Here is a 17112-nt window from a genome sequence, read left to right as displayed (position 1 = left end):
TCGACCGCTCTCATATAAATTACATGCGTACATCAAGTGAAGGAACACTTTTCGAAAAAAAAAACGTGGTACAACTTGAAGGTTCTTGCACGTAAAGGAACAGAGTATATGCCTTGGCTTTAGCATTAAAAAGTACTGGAACAAAGCAATTGTTACAAACTTATGGGTAATCGGATGCTCTGTTGCAGAACCAGCAAGAAGCTAATATTTTTTACTACGATAACATTTTTTCCTTATGTTATCGAAAAAAAATAGTAGAAATTAGTAGATTCTTGCAGTACTGGAACAGACCAAGAGTCTGGATTCTTGTTCTATGAAAATTTTAAATGAAAAATATGTATTTTCTTTATAAATTTTTTCATTTGACATTTATTCGTAAAAATTATCATTTCATAGTTTCGTACATGGCAGAATTACACAAACAATTAATTTCTCTGTCTTAGAACTTGCAAGAATCTACTAATTTTTACTACGATAACAATTCTTCCTTTATGTTATCGAAAAAATAGTAAAAATTAGTAGATTCTTGCAGTTCTGGAACAGTCCGAATATAATAGAAGCAGAATTGAGCCCTCATACCATTGGAACGATTTTCTCTGAGGTTGGTCGTTAACCGGATATAAATTCAATCAGTAATTTATTTAACGGTAACAAAAGTACCAATAAATACAACTGTTAGTATTTGTTTGTAAGGACCCCAAGGACAATGTTGAGAGAGAGAGTCGATTGAAAAGTAGTGTGCGAGAACGTTTTTCTTTTGTATGAAAATAAATTAATGTTGAAAACAAGTGTGTAATTGCAGTGAAATATATTTTTATTTTGAATCCAAATATCAATATTTGGATATCAAATTGAAATTGAAATATGACTTCTGCATTGGGGTTTTATAAAAAACCCAAACTTCTTCACTCACCTAGCTTCGATGATGACGAAGATGGTTTGTTTGCCAACGACGAAGACGATGAATATTTACAGGAAGTACCTTATACGTCGTCGAGTAGCATTGACCGTGGCAGTATAGGCTCAATACCATGGAATGACGATGCAACTCGATTAAATCAACTTGAGTGGGAGAAAGTAGAGAACATGTTGGCCGGCATTGAAAATTTACCAGCTGATGAAGATTTGCGCAAGGAAATTCTAGATTGGCAGAAAAAGTTTCCCAAATTAGTAGGACGCAAAGGTAGTCCATATAGAGTTAAGTCCTTGAGATCAGACACACTGGAGTCGTTGCCAAGTTTGAATTTAAGTAGTTCGGATGAAGCTGAAATGGATGATGATATAACCCTTAGCAGGGACAAGGTGAATAAACACGAAGATGCAATTGCAGTGCCACATTCACATTTCCGGCAACCGTATAGGAAATCATCTGATGAAAGCAATGAAATTAATAGTTTGTTACAGAATTTCACATTGACCACTGTGCCTTTAAAGCTAAATGAAAGGGAAAATATGCAAAATCCTGGAAATAAACGGAAATGTGCCACGAGCTCTTCTTCTTCATACACGCCGCCAACACCCACAAATGTTCCTATTGTTCAACCAAGTAGTCAGCATCGCTTGCGTATGCCTCCTATCTTAAATGTTCTCGAATCGACTAGAAAATTTCGTAACCTTGGACGACACCAAGTTAATCCCAGCTTTGTGCAGCTGACACATGTTCAACAGGCCAAATCGGCTGTTATTAGCCAAGAACAGAATTCTAGATCGAGAATTAATACCGGACATAGATCCGCATGGCATGTTCCCCTGGCGGCCAATCGATTTTTTCATAACCGTAACTCCATTGTTTTGCCATCGATATCATCTCGCCAGCAGCAGCAGCAGGTAATTCAATATAATTCCCAACCAACAACCATATCGAATTCTAGTGATGTAAATACAACACCGTCCAGCACAAGGGAACACTTTATTCGAACCAATGCCAATACTTTTAAATCAAATCCAATAACAACAAGACGTGATAGATTTAGTGATCCATCGACTGCTGCATCCTCTACGCAAACGACCAATAACACTTCAAACTCGGGAAGATCTATCTCAGCAGCAGTATCATATCATCCAAGGTCTACATTTAATGTATTTTATTTGCCGTATAGTGCCTCAAAATTCCATGCTTTTAAGTAAATGGTCTTATTTGTGTGTAGTATTTTTTTAATAAAGTAAAATATTGGTCTTGTTTGAAATTATTATTTTTGTACAGCAACATGTATTTTGAAGGAAAAAAACACAAATAAAAGATTAAGAAAAAATAAAACAGGATATGGATTATGATTGCAATGGAAATATAGTAATATTAATTCTAAATTGTCTCAATGAGTTGCAAAATGTACATGTACATATATGATGTTGTTACATTCCAAGCTTTGTGTCATCATAATACGTCGGCACAGTATAACACTCATATTAAAAATTGAGTTGTGTATGTTAATTCTTCCCTGAACTGTACTGTAGTCAATCTAAGTCATGCTGAGTTAAAGTCGTCATGAAATGAATGAAGGATGCGCTACTCATCAAATTATTGTGGTTGGAGTGACTCCTACGTTAATACTCATAGAAACTCATAGTAGTACTGATCATTGTGTTCATATATATCTTACTCGTACGATGCGCTTCTTTTATATATAGTCCAAATCCAGTAGGGGACCTTGTTCGATGTCTATGCTATCGAACCCATGAACAAGATTGATCGGCGAGTCTGTCCAGCATATCGATACTTATAAACTCGTTTAAACTGAAGCCGACATTAAACAGGGATGCATCTTATTGGCTTTTTCAACGTCATTGTGTTTGGAAATGGAGTGCACAGCTGCTTACGGAGTCCATACTGTACGTATCCATAATTTACTCTGTAGGTATTGCATTGACAACAAATTGAAATTCATTCTTCGCGACATTACCAATTCTCAAATTCGACCTCCTCCACACTTTAGTGCAAAACTGGACTCATGCCTAAACTAGCTGTTTAGGCATTAGCCGAAACTGATGAAAATTTTCGTAAAGAGCAAGTTGTTTCGTGTTGCCAAAATGCAACCACAGGATTCGCTGACTTTGAAAGCGCTGCCGGTTTGGTTATGTGGTAGTCGTAATAATTCGGTTGGGTTTGATCTTTTTAAGGAAATTTTCAGAAGGGTAGAAAAAGATGAATATATGTATGAATTATTTGTGTGTAAAGAATTGGAAGGCACCCAGAGAAACTGCACCACCTAAATTGGTTTTGTCCATAAAAGTGGATAGTTGAATAAATGTGAAGAATCGTAGTGACTTTAGAGACAGGATGGGGCCTAGAGTTGAGTTCATTGCTGTTCATTGCTGTGCCTTATGGGCACGGTTCTTTCTCTTAGTTTTTTTCTTTTTGGAGCTCAGGTGGTTTGGATAATTAGCATTTTATCAGGTGCTGCATTGTAATGTCCAGTGTTTTTTAACTGGTAGCATCTTATGGCTTGATTATCGATAGCAATTATAGTTGAGTAGCGTTGCCAGTTGCCAAAATTATATTATGTATGACAACATTCAACTGAAGTTGCGAATTCAAACAGCCTTGGACCGCCAACACGAACACCTGAAGAGTGGCAAAGAGCATGGATTCACTTTAAACCTCAGTTGAATAAGAAAATGGCTCAAAATAAAATAAACTTCAACGCCACTGGCGATGGTCCATCGGAAGAAGTGAGTTTATCGCCTTTGGAGCAGACAGCAGCAAATCTACACCAAACTAATTTGGTGACAAGTCCAGCAGGTTCCTTCATTCCATGCATTGATTATACAGATCTTTCCAAGCTTAAACATCCAATGGATTCGACTTGTCTCTTAAATTTCTTCTAATAGATGCAATGTCCTGGACAGTTTCTTCATCATAAAAAATAATTCCACTGAACTTATCATTTCAAAATATTTTTTTTGACGAAATTGTGTTTTTGGATTGAATTTAGAGTTTATGAGTTTAAAAAACACTGATCGATAACACGTTTATCGACCACCCAATTGGGTTGCCATCAATAATACAACATTTCATCTCAGTCGCGCTGGCAATTGAAAACTGAACTTAAGTTTAGTATCGATTTGATTTGGTCACCAATGTGGATGTTAAGTTTTAAGTTCACTTATTTTGTCCAAGACGTTATTATGGTAGCTGAAGATTTGGGGGGCGGAGAGTTGGAGGTTTCTCTTTGAGAAGAAGGCGACTTCCGTATCGACAGTTGCTTGGCAAATGACTGCAAATGTGTGAAGTATTACGTTTCTTAACGCCGTAGTACTTAACAACTGCGAATTTCAAAACGTCAAACTACGCATTTTTAACGCAGGTAAAAAGCCAACATGTATAATTTTTGTTTCTGATGCATTTAGTTGCATTTTTGAGGAACAATGCATGAGTGTGCAACTGAAATATTTTGACGAAGTTTAACAACACAAAGCAACTGACGATACGGAAGTCAGCCGTAATCTTTTTAGGGGGAGGTTGTTATTGAGATTTGTCCATTTTTATTGGTTGTGGTGTTTATCGTTTCGGTTTGAATTATGGATGATAGGGATTACTAGGAATTGTATTAATTGGGGCACGCGTAGGTGGGGTCTACCGTGGGTAAATGACATGCCAAAAATAACATTCGGGTAAGCCATACATTATTTAGGTGTACTGACTTTTTCCCTGACTCCCAATGCATATGATCCACACTCTTCATCTGGATACGGGCAGATCGGGCTTACTGTTTTATAGGTTGCCCAAAGCATTTCCTTAGCCATTATATCGGAGATGGCTTTATGCAGAAAATTTTACCAGTTCATTTTTGTGGCTAAACATAATCCTACAAAAATTGTGAAAATCTGATGGATTCTAATATAATGCTATATTATAGGGCCCCAATTGCCCAAATATACTATTCGAGCAATATCAAAATCTTACCCGATTTACATAAATTGTTGTAGGATTTTTTCCTAGCCACATCAATGAACTGGAATTTTTTTCTTATCGATTGGATGTGGTCTGTGGGCAGCGATTTCGTGAAAATTCGCCTTTGGCCCCATACAAATTACTGTGGAATCTTCGAGGCCTCCCAGTGGCACGTGTTAACATATTTCGATTGTGGTCAAACTTTGGCAATCTTTAAGGGGGGTGCAGCATAAAAAAATCCGACATTGATTTTTTTAAAATCACACTAAAAAAAACTATAAAATATTCACCTTAACTTTTGTGGTTTTATTACAAAATAATGACTGTGTCAACTTAGGTCTATATATTAAAATTATCCAAACGTAATCTACCCTCATTTTCCGTTAAATATAATAAATCCGATAGGGACTGTTCACAAATTAATTCCTCAACACGTTCATACATCTGCAAAAAAACAAACATATACAATATATTACATATAAATGCATAATATGAATTAATTTTATTAATAACTTACCCCTTTGGCTTTGTAATTATTCAAGACCTCAGGATATTTAAAGCTAGGACCAAAATTAACGCTCACTGTTGCACTCTTGTGTATTGATATTGTTGGATAATATGAACCAGCATAGATATCACTAAATGCCACACCTTGCGACTGACCATTTTTGAAAAATTCAATTCTACTGCCAGCGGCAACACGTAGCGTTTTCAGCGTTTCTTGGATTTTATCTTTATCCTCGTAATATAGATGTGATTTAAATTTTACCAAGGGCTACAAAGACAAAGATGATGAAAATATTAGGCCATGAATAAAGGAATATCACAAATAGTCGTTCTTACCCTATCTTTGAATGTATTTGGTAAATAGTCCACTTCTTTTTCCTCGGGAAGATCTATTAAAAATCCCAATGTATCTCCTTCAACATATGCATCACTATAATGTTTGCCATGACTTTCGCTGAAACGTGTGCCCTTGCGTGATCGCCAAGAGTAACCAAATTTGTCATAACCTAACGGGGCTTGTAAGTTGCCATATTCTTGGCCCCAGCCCATACGTGTCGCAGAACCTTCGGGCATTTCCTCTATTGTTACTTCATAATACCATCTACCGCGGTTAACAGCTAAAAAAATTTTGGAATGAAAAAGGCAATGACTTTTGTTGTGCAGTGTAACAATCAGCTGATGGATTAAATTCATTGATACGAATTACTAATGTACGATTGTGTACTTACAATGTGTTGCTCTCACCATGCAATAGCCCTTTTCACCTGTCACAGCCAATCGATCTTCGGAAATTTTCAATTGCGGTGCACGATCATGCAACGCCAATAGGACACTGTTCGGTACTAAGGTACGATATAACCAACCCGGTATCGGCTTGCCAGCCCAATCAGATGATTCATCAAATTCCTGACGGAATGGAGCATGTGGATCCGGCTCAGCAAGTATATAACGATAGCCATCTTTATTGAATGGATGTTCCAAAGGATAACCATGGGCAGGCAATTTGACATTAGCAGTAATGTCCGAACTGGGGCGCCCCTTCTTACCAGTAGGTCCCGTATCAGTACCGGGAAATTTGCGTTTATTTTGTCGATTGTTCTTGGAGAGGGAAGCTAGAAAGAACAATAAGAGCATGTCATTAAAAATGTAAATGTATACGTGTCACAGTTAAATGCCCGTATGTGTGTATGTGCATCATCTATACGCTAAGTAGCCCCAATGAAAACAACATAAAAAGTAAAATTATAAAAGACCATCGAACAACACCCCATTTTTTGTGTGTTTGTCCAATAGTATATGCTAAGCTATTACGTACGTTCCTCTTCACGGGTTATTGCAATATCCATGTTGATGTTGTTACTTTTGCGTTTTATTTTTTGGGGGATATTCTTTGATCAGGTACAAATGGTATTGACAAACAAAATCAAATCTAAAGTTGAATAAATCACATCATTTTCTGCTCAACAAAATGGAAAGGCCACTAGAACAATTTCAACAAATTCAGCAACTATGACGATACGGCAACAGCTTTTCGAGTCGTCACAAAGCAAAACAACAACAGCAGCATCGAATATTTAAAGTATTTTCAAGATAAATTCCACAGCAACACCATTAGCTTAGCGTACAAACCAACTGCGATGAATGCATATCACTGACGAATCACTACCAACTACAATAACAACATGAACCGACCTACGACGACGACATCCTATACTCCTGGCTCTTCCACCTCCCTGTGTGTCTGTCGCTCAAAAACTACCGCAATCACAACACACACGAATCAACCAACTTGAAGTGTTTCGTGGAAATATTGGATAATTTACTGCAACTTTAGGACTTTCGCCAATTGGATTGGATTAGAAATGTGATGCTTTGTAATTTGTTTGTTAATCTCTGGGTTTGTTTGTGTGTAGCTAGCTGTATCACTTGTGGCCAACAAACAGAAAACGAACCCGCAAATGAAATAACAATTAATATTTGTAAAACAAACACAATACAACATTAACTACATCGACATGTGTATAAGAATGATAGAACGATAGACCACCGATAGAAGAGGGGGGCATGGAAGAGGTATGGTACTCTACTATCGAATCGAATATAAAACAAAAAAAAAAAAAAATTGCCAGCTAAATTATATGGTGTCAAGCAGTCAGCGCAAAACGACAGTAGCGGCAAACAGCAACAATGAATGACGGCAACTATGAATAGCAAAGCAAAACAAAATAGAGTAGCTGCTGGCTGTTGTTGGCCTGACCAAACCGAGAAATCCAAATGAAAACAGCAAACACAAAATACAACGTCAACTGCGTCGGAACAGTGAAGCTACGTCATAGAACTATGCAAGTATGGACATATAGCACCAGTTGTTCAACAAAAGGGTAGTAACTCAAAATTTTGAAATATTCACTTTTCATCAAAAAACGATACACAATAATCAACTCCACCTACTGTACAAATTTCCCACTGTTTTATTTACTCCTTCATCAAAAAATACCATTAAGTCACTCTTCATGTCTTCAGAGTAACTTCTGTGTATCAACAAAAGAGACGTATTTCTAGTTGCGCCTACGTGTTTCAGGCATTGTCAACAAAAGAGTAGTATTTCGAATTATTCCCTTTTTTTGTTATAAATCGCCGTCCATTTTTTCAGCTAAACGGGCGTAAGTCGAAATAATATCTCTACTAAAACAAAGAGTTTATCAGCAAAATAGTAGTAACTCGAAAAATGGTTAGAAATATAACAAAAAACGTAAAGAAATAAAAAGAAATCCAGTGCTGTAGTATAGTGGATAAGATATCTTTACGATGACATAGTGTTTTTGCATAATATACCTTTAACATTAGTATAAATAGTTTTTTGCCTCTACTGAACAATAGGAAATTTTGAGTTACTACCCTTATGTTGAACTAGTGCGATATGTTTGTCGCTGTATCTGACGCTCTTAGTTCGTTTCAGTTCGTTGTGCTCTGCTGATAGTGTTGGGGTCTATTTGGTTAACTGTGTTCCAAAGCAAGCAGTAGATAATGACAAGTGATTGTACATTTTCGTTTGTTGAGCCTGAAAGAATTAGCTGGAGCGTTTGCAAGTATGTTAATAGAAAATAAATAAATATAAAAAAGCCTTCATACTTTGAGCTTCATCTTATCTACACTACTCTCAGAGACAGCTTGTACAAGCAAATGAAATGAAAAGCACAAAATAAGTGGAAAAGCAAAACAAGAAAAACACTAATAACGACATTATTATGTTTTATTTATATCACACAAAATCACTGTTCCGATAGTGTAGAGAACAAATGAATAGGATCAAGAATTTAATTGGATAAAGGGAAAAGGGGAGTTCGTTGATGTAGCTGTTCTTAATACAACCACAACTAAGCGCAGCTGAATTGAGAGATCAAGTTTGTATTCATATCTGTGTCTTGAATACATACAGTCATTTTAAGAAGTCTGACACAAAAGTCTGAAACAATTGTAATGACTTTTGCCAATCCGATGCGTCGGTTTCCGAAGTCCAAACGAATTTTAAACGGTTCACTTTTAATTTTTACTAATTTTTCGGTGGGGTTTAGCTGAATGATCGAAGATTTTTTGCATTTGAACAAAAAATGTGCTGACACAGATATAGGCTGACTTTCGAAACGTCTGTTGCGTTGCATTTATCCGAAAATGTTGTAAGTATTGTATTTCATAACGCCGTAATACTTTACAAATGCGAAGCTATGTATATCAAAGCGTCACAATTGCGCATATTGAACATAGTAAAAAGCAAACATGTATCAGTTTTATTTCTGATGAATTTAGTTGCATTTTCGAGGAACAATGCTAGTGTGAAACTGAAACAATGTGACGAAATTTAAAAATCGCAAAGCTACTGACGTTTCGAAAGTCAGTTACAACCTCAGACTCTAACAAAAAAGAAGCCGTATATAAATTGATTTTGTACCACATGTTTGCTACTAACTATAACATTAGCTGTGTCTTTTTACGTGATAATTAGTAATAATTGTTACGAATGTTGCAAATTTTGACAGTTGTATAAAGGTAAAGTTGCTGAAAAAATGTTTCAGCAACATTTAGTAAGTAAAAAGACACACCAAATTATTACAAATGTTTCTAAAACTGACAGTTGTATAAAGAAAAAGTAGCTGAAAAATGTGTTTCAGCAACTTTTATACAATCAAATCTTCAACATTAGTAATAATTATTACAAATTATCACGTAAAAAGACACAGCTATTATATCAAATTAGGTTTGTAATAATTATTACCAATGTGGCTAATTTTGGCAGTTGTATAAAGGAAAAGTTGTCGAAAAAAATGTTTCAGCAACATTTAGTAAGTAAAAAGACACACCTATTATTTACTAAGTGCGAGGACAAACCTAATTTTTAATAATAGGGGTGTCTTTTTACTTACTAAATGTTGCTGAAACATTTTTTTCAGCAACTTTTCCTTTATACAACTGTCAAAATCTGCAACATTAGTAATAATTATTACTAATTATCACGTAAAAAGACACAGCTAATTATTACAAATGTTTCTAAAACTGACAGTTGTATAAAGAAAAAGTAGCTGAAACATTTTTTTCAGCAACATTTCGCCCAAACATTCTTGGGGTCTAAAACCTTTATTTCGATGAAGCACATTTTTGGTCACATCAAAGTATCCGATCTATATCTGGAAGGAATATTACGATATGCAAAGGTTGGACTAAATCGATTGCTCCCTTCGAGAGTTATCAATCACACTATTTTACAGAAACATTTTGGTGGAGGTACCCGAAGGGGTGGACCGATATTGCCTTTCTTCCGAATTACAGATGGACGGACGTGTCTAACTCGACTAAAAATTGTTTGAAACAGATTTTTTCCAAACATACATGGGGTTTAAAAACATTAATTCGATGATTCACAGTTTTGGTCGTATTTACCCCCTGTTTTTGTAACTATTTTCTGTTCGTTCGTCTATATTCGTAATAATTTGGCCATCCATAGCTCAGCCCCTAGATGACGTAAAGACCTAATTCTTCGTAGACACGTTCTATATATAGGTAAGAATTCCTCATTCAAAAATCAGCGTTCCACATATGCGCTAAGGCGAGTAAATCGATCTACAAAATTTGACAATTCGTGTGAGAACAATAAAACTTTTTACAAAAACAGGGGGTTAGCCTAAACCTTGGGGGTATAAAACAGGAATATACGTGTCTCGGCGTTTCTACCACATACACACACCTTTGCCGTTATGGGTTGTATTTTTTAAATAAGAGATTGAGAAAGTACGAGTACGGAAGGCATCAATAAGTACATTACATTTCTGGCCTTACCTTGTGCATAACCATCTTCGGTTAATCTCAAAGCTCCCATTTTTGTCATTGCTTCATAGTTTGGCTTGATTTGTGTCAAGTCTGGCATCATTAAACCAAACATGGCACCGTGTTCAGGATGTTCTTCATAGGTAAATGTTATTTGGACATCTTTTAGTAAGGAACGTTGTACCGTTGAATACCATGATTGAGTAACTCTACGTGGCATTGTTGTCATTGCTTCCCAATATTGTTCTAAAAATGGTATAATCTCTTTATCTTTACTAAACAGATTTTTATGTTTGCCTTCCTTGCTGCTGTTGTTACGCATATTTGCAATGGCAGTGATGCACATTTGGGGTATCGCTAATTACAAAAAAGAAAAAAAGAACAAATTACTACAATTGTCATAGGTTTGTATATCATTCATCTTACTAGCTTGAGATCTCCGAAAATTTTCCAACCCGCTAGGTGAACAGTTCTTGCAAACAAACACATAATTTGTTATGAAAGGTACCAGTTTTCCCAGCTGGTAACCAATGCATGATTCGTGAAACCAACGACTGCAATAGGCACATAGCAATTCAACAATGTTAAGATTACGATCCTTGCCGCTGAAACAAATAGAACAAAGCCATGGAATTTAATATCATAGTGCCTGAATGTTATCTGTTTACAAATGTTTGTTTACCAATAACAATTGCCGGTTTTTTCTTCAGTTCTCTTCTCCCCCATACCACCAACCCCGCTTCCAGCAGTACTTTCACTTGCTTCGATTTGAGTGTTGTTCTCAATTTGCATATCGTCCATAATTCGTATTAAACGATGGCTGTCGATATGTTTTGTTTAAAACTTGCTAAATGCTTCCGTAAACTTAATTTTTTATTTAATTACGTTAAAATGAATGCCTGCAAACACACGCCAACAAGCCAACGAATAAGGTAAGAGACATAATGGGGCAAACGAATAAAGGAAGAGATAGAATAATGTCTTGTTGACGAATATAGTTTGCAAAAGGAAATATGCATAACAGCTGTTCTAGTGTTCACACGGAATGATCTGAAGTGTTATGGGTAGATTCACATCGCCACTGTGTTCTATTGCATGGCGTACATGGTACATGGTATTTGTACCATGATGGCGTAAAAGGCCATCTGATTCTACAACAGTCAGTTGTCAAATAATCGATATAATGCCATTAATCGCCGTATAAAACGCCTTATTTTATTTATTTCGATTTATTTGACATGTATTGTATAAGAATGACAACTTAAGTCGGCTGGATTTGCTAAATCCAAAAGCCGTTTGCATTATAACCTTTTGACGGGTTAACCTTCTTCATGAGAAATTAAAACGCCTGTTAGACTATACACTTATAACACGTTTATGTGCATTGTCTCGATTTATTTGACGTATATTTTATGGAAATGACAACTTAAATGGACTGGATTTGCTAAATCCACCATAGTCTAAACGTACTATTAAGCTATGGAATTGACATTTGACATTTATTACACTAGAGTTTTTTTTTTTTTTTGCCGGGTTAACCCACTTCGAGAGGATTTATTTGACGTTTGCGCTTTGGAATTGACATTTGAAATCCAAATCCATTGGGTTAATCCGGTTAAGTGTAACCGGGGTATAATAGCACGGTTACACTACAGCTTTTTGCCGGTTTAATCCGCTTTATGAAGATTTATTAGCTTATAGCACGGTTACACTACAGCTTTTTGCCGGGTTAACCCACTTCATGAGGATTTATTGTTTAATCCGGTCAAATCTGACCAGATTTGCCATACAAAAATTAAATCCTCTCACGACTGGGTTTATTTTAAATCCGGCACAAATCCACCAAAAATACAGTGTTGTATTCGGCATTTGTGCAAAAAAATCCAACTCTACTCAAAAAGTACCAAAAGTTGCAACTGTTTTTGCAACAGAGTTAGTCGTGTTTTACACGTTTACGATTGGTCACTTGAGATTTTATGGAGTTAATAAATCTAAAGTTATTTCAAAATCATGAAATTATTTATTTTTTTTACATTAGACACTTTTTTAGCAAAAAGTACCCTTGATACCATGATACAAAAATGTATTCCTGTGTGTAAAATATACCAATATGAGCAAAGAGGGGACGATATCTCATACGAGAAATTGTAAAAGTGTAAAACACGACTTTATTAGTTATTTTGTATGTATACGTAAACAAACATCAGCTGACAGTTTATATCCTCGAAAAGCAAAGTGTAACCAGCAAAGATTAACCCACTGGATCTATTAAACCCAGTGGGTTAACCTTAAATAGTGTAACCGGGGTATTAATCTGCTCAAATCTGACCAGATTTGCCATACAAAAATTAAATCCTCTCATGGCTGGGTTTATTTTAAATCCGGCACAAATCCACCAAAAATACAGTGTTGTATTCGGTATTTGTGCAAAAAAATCCAACTCTACTCAAAAAGTACCACAAGTTGCAACTGTTTTTGCAACAGAGTTTGTCGTGTTTTACATGTTTACGATCGGTCGCATGAGATTTTATGGAGTTAATAAATCTAAAGTTATTTGGAAATCATAAAATTATTTATTTATTTTTTCATTAGACACTTTTTTACAAAAAGTATGATTGATACCATGATACAAAAATGTATCCATTTGTGTAAAATATACCAATATGTATGAGCAAAGAGGGGACGATATCTCATACGAGAAATTGTAAAAGTGTAACACACGACTTTATTAGTTTTTTTGTATGTATACGTAAACAAACATTAGCTGACAGTTTATATCCTCGAAAAGCTAAGTGTAACCAGCAAAGTTTACCCCATTGGATCTATTAAACCCAGTGGGTTAACCTTCAGTAGTGTTATAGGCCGTTTATATATAACAAGGTTAACCCAGTGGGTCTGGGTTTCAAATGTCATTTCCATTGTATATACTTCAAACAAATCCTCATAAAGAAGGTTAACCCTGCAAAAAACTATAATATAAACGCCGTATAACCGGGGTATAGGGCCATGTTTATATTATAGCCCTTTACAGGGTTAACCTTCCTTAGGAGGATTTGTTCGACGGATATGTAATGGAATTGACATTTATAACCCAGTGGGTTTGTTAAATCTGGTTATATATAAACGTACTATAATAGTCTAAACGTACTGTTATAGTACCCCAGCAAAAAAAAAATGGAAGTGGTGCAAGTTGGAGTGAGGATTTCATTACATGCATGGATGCGCTTCCAGTGGACTAATGAAAAAGGCAATCCTTTTCCTCACATTTGGATTACATCCAACAAGTACTTTTATGTATAAACGATAAAAAATTCAATTTTCATTCAACAAATGAAATTAAAGTAAGAATAAAATTAAAATGTGTTATTAATGGCCTGTTCCCGTACTTTACAAAGTGGTAAAAGTCGTAAACGATTTTCATACAAATTTTGTGTACGGGAACGAAAAACTCGTAAAAGTGGTAAAAGTCGTAAACGATTTTCATACAAATTTTGTGTACGGGAACGCAAAACTCGTAAAAGTGGTAAAAATTGTAAAAATGGAGTGCTTCCTAGCTGCGTGCTGCGGAAGCAAAATGGAGTGCTTCCTTTCTGCGCGCTCCCTTGTAAAATTCACTGAGGAATTCATAGAAAAAGAAGCACTTCCGTGACACTTGCACCAGTGATTTAACTGCTTCCGTGGATGCAAACTTTTTGCTGGGACGTTTACATATAACCGGATTTAATAAATCAACTTGATTTCAAATGTGAATTCCATTGCGTTAAGAAGGTTAATATAAAAAGGCTAAACAGAGTATAAACGTGCCGTTGGTTATTGATAATACACCACAGGAATCAGTATAAAGAGCACTATCAGTGGTATGTATATTTTTCATTGTTTTGTGCGAATCGATTTTCCGAATATTTTCTCTCATGCAGAACCTATGGTTTCTGAAATGTTGATAATTTTTCCTTTATAAGTTTGTCAAAAATATTAGATTTCTTTAGTGTCTGGAGCAGAGCAATTATGGACCATTATTATATGCTTTCTTTTACTATTGGATGGATTTTAAATCGTAAAATACCCCAATTGGTGGATATTATGCTATAATTTTCACATCTAAAGTTATTGCTAAGAAAGTCCACCTTAAAATGTAATGACCACTTTTATCTTTAAGTTATGTCATGTTCACACGAGCATTTCAATTACATTGTTCGCCTGTCGAACGACGTACACGAATTAACCCGTTTCCACGACACCATTCGTAATTACCAGAAATATAAACAAAATTTCCTTCATTTTTGTTTCCTTGTTTTTACGACAATTTGAACCGAAAACACATAAAATATACATTAATGGGTACTTTACACGATATGTTTTTTACATATGAGCTATCACTTTGCATATACACTTTGTATGGGAGAAGTGACAACTATGTAAAAAACATATCGTGTAAAGAACCCATTAAATCAGGCATGACCAAAAAGAGAACGGGGAAAATGTGAATGTATTCAAAATATTGGCAACTTATAACTGTGTGTTAGTAAGTTTGTATTCACGCAAGCTGTAAAACAATAACAAATCAAAACATTTGTTCTCTTTTGTACACTCTTTCTGTGCATTCGGGTCGTGTGCGTGTAAATTGCCGAAAATCATCGGCACCGCCGTGCCAAATGTGACCATGCTTGCATTAATGGGTACTTTACACGATATGTATTTTACATATGGGCTGTCACTTTGCGTATACATTTTGTATATAAAAAGTGACAACCCATATGTAAAATACATATCGTGTAAAGTACCCATAAATGAATAGGAAAAGCAATAGACTTTCCTTCAAATGTATCTTCTATATTTAACGACACACATTTCATTCATTTTTACAATAAATTCTGAATAATTTTGTATTTTAAATATATTTTTATATGTTTCTATTTTCAAAATTAGAGAGAGAGAGACAAGTCAAAACAATGTTTGTGTATACAGACTTTCAATTATTTGTTTCCTTTTTGTCTCTGATTTTTTCAAGGCCAAAATAATAGTATTAACAATATCCAGACCCAAAATGGCTTAACAGTTTCAAGCGAAACGCATTATTTGACTGTGAGAATATCCTAAGTTCAACTGGTAAGTAATTCCAAAGTCTGCCGACACGTATTAAAAATGATGTCTCAAATGTAGAATTATATATTCTAGGAATACATATCTGTGTACTCCTCGACGATAAACCAAAACGAAACATGTTTCTCTGTGAAACATATACATCATTAATTTTCTTTCATCTTTTTTCCTTTTTTCTAAAATTGTTTGTGTTTTCAACAAATTTTTCAATTTTGAATTTAGACATGTCACAATTAATTTTTTCGATAAATTCTCTCATTTGTTAGGGATGGGACAAACTTATTCGTCGTTCAGAGAGCATTTCTAATCGAACAACGTAGGAAAATCGTCGTTCGTTCATAGAATTTTGTCATGGTAGAACAAGAAAAGGTAGCAGAAATACCCAGCTGACTGAACTGCGCTGTAATGTTAGTGTCAAATTCCATACGACATTTTATATATTTATTTCTATGTTCCATGTATATAAGTCCCAATTTACATTGGGCGAGTTTACTTGCGGCAATTGCCATTTTGTAGGAGAGAGAGGTGAGGCATATGGTAACCCTTTGCCTCTCAGCACCCTCTCTCACCTACAAACTGACAATTGCCGCAAGTAAACTCGCCCAATGTAAATTGGGACTTAGGGATATATATTTTTTGAAGAACAAATTTATTCATCGAAAAAAAAAAACTATTTCCCATAAAGACTCCTTCATATCAATGACATGTAACCTCCTCCACGTCCGAACGACATGCCGCACACTAAAACACCGCTTATAGAGGCGGTACAATATTTGTTAATATGTGCGGTATTTTGTTAAACTTCAAAAGAATAAAGCCCTAATAAACATGTGCTTTTTTGTTTTCAAAATCAAACGATTGAAACAGCTTCTCTTTTTTCAATGAATTACCAGCGACCCCAAACATTTTGCAAGTCCCGGTCCACACTAGCGTGAATTTCATTAAAAAATTTCATGAAATTAGGTATTCTTAAATCGAATTCCCCATGGTATAAGTAAAGAGGTAGATTTAAATGAAATAAAATTATAGAACCCTTGTTTTTATTGAATTCCTAAAACTTCAAAATAAAAGCAACAAGTGGGTTTGTTTACAATGCATTTTTTGAACATTTTATAAAAGACGCGAAAAATGAATGAAGAGTTAAGTTTTCTTCACATAATCGAGTTGTGAATATGATAAACTGATTGTTTCAATGCATATCTCACCAATTTCTTCCATACAAATGGTCTAAAAACAATTTTAAAAATCATTGAATTCGATTGTTTTTAAAATTGTTTGGCATATTATTCAAACAC

The 17112-nt window shown here is 35.2% G+C and overlaps 3 protein-coding genes across 6 annotated transcripts in view; 2 read left to right on the top strand and 1 right to left on the bottom strand.

Moving 5' to 3' along the window:
* The first annotated feature begins 697 nt into the window (after positions 1 to 697).
* LOC141391514 (uncharacterized) lies at positions 698 to 2257 on the top strand. The gene has a single exon (XM_073964393.1). The coding sequence runs from the start codon at positions 865 to 867 to the stop codon at positions 2125 to 2127; it is 1263 nt and encodes a 420-aa protein (XP_073820494.1). The 5' UTR covers positions 698 to 864; the 3' UTR covers positions 2128 to 2257.
* Positions 2258 to 5176: 2919 nt separating this feature from the next.
* On the bottom strand, positions 5177 to 11646 carry ash2 (Set1/Ash2 histone methyltransferase complex subunit ash2). Of its 3 annotated transcripts, XM_073962611.1 has the most exons (7): positions 11400 to 11646; positions 11144 to 11322; positions 10730 to 11074; positions 6127 to 6510; positions 5735 to 6015; positions 5409 to 5666; positions 5177 to 5335 (listed from the first exon to the last, which is right to left on the bottom strand). In XM_073962611.1, exons 1-7 carry the CDS (start codon positions 11516 to 11518, stop codon positions 5231 to 5233), a joined length of 1671 nt encoding a protein of 556 aa, XP_073818712.1. In that variant the 5' UTR covers positions 11519 to 11646; the 3' UTR covers positions 5177 to 5230. The 3 variants fall into 3 exon arrangements, with proteins under 3 accessions (XP_073818712.1, XP_073818713.1, XP_073818714.1); XM_073962612.1 differs by lacking the exons at positions 10730 to 11074; positions 11144 to 11322; positions 11400 to 11646 and adding an exon at positions 6714 to 7703; XM_073962613.1 differs by lacking the exons at positions 10730 to 11074; positions 11144 to 11322; positions 11400 to 11646 and adding an exon at positions 7091 to 7559.
* Positions 8349 to 17112, top strand: part of Ctl2 (Choline transporter-like 2) — a 44797-nt gene continuing 36033 nt past the window's right edge. Inside the window, exons 1-2 of one of the 2 annotated variants that reach the window (XM_073962606.1) lie at positions 8363 to 8487; positions 15726 to 15823. The gene's annotated coding sequence lies outside the window, so the exon portion shown is untranslated. Of the gene's footprint in view, positions 8488 to 15725; positions 15824 to 17112 lie in introns of both variants that reach the window. The other variant, XM_073962603.1, reaches the window with a different exon arrangement.

Source organism: Musca autumnalis, unplaced genomic scaffold (genome assembly GCF_047663935.1).
Source record: "Musca autumnalis isolate F117 unplaced genomic scaffold, ASM4766393v1 scaffold_1, whole genome shotgun sequence".
NCBI classification, from domain to species: Eukaryota; Metazoa; Arthropoda; class Insecta; order Diptera; family Muscidae; genus Musca; species Musca autumnalis.
This window is presented reverse-complemented; position numbering and strand designations above follow the sequence as displayed.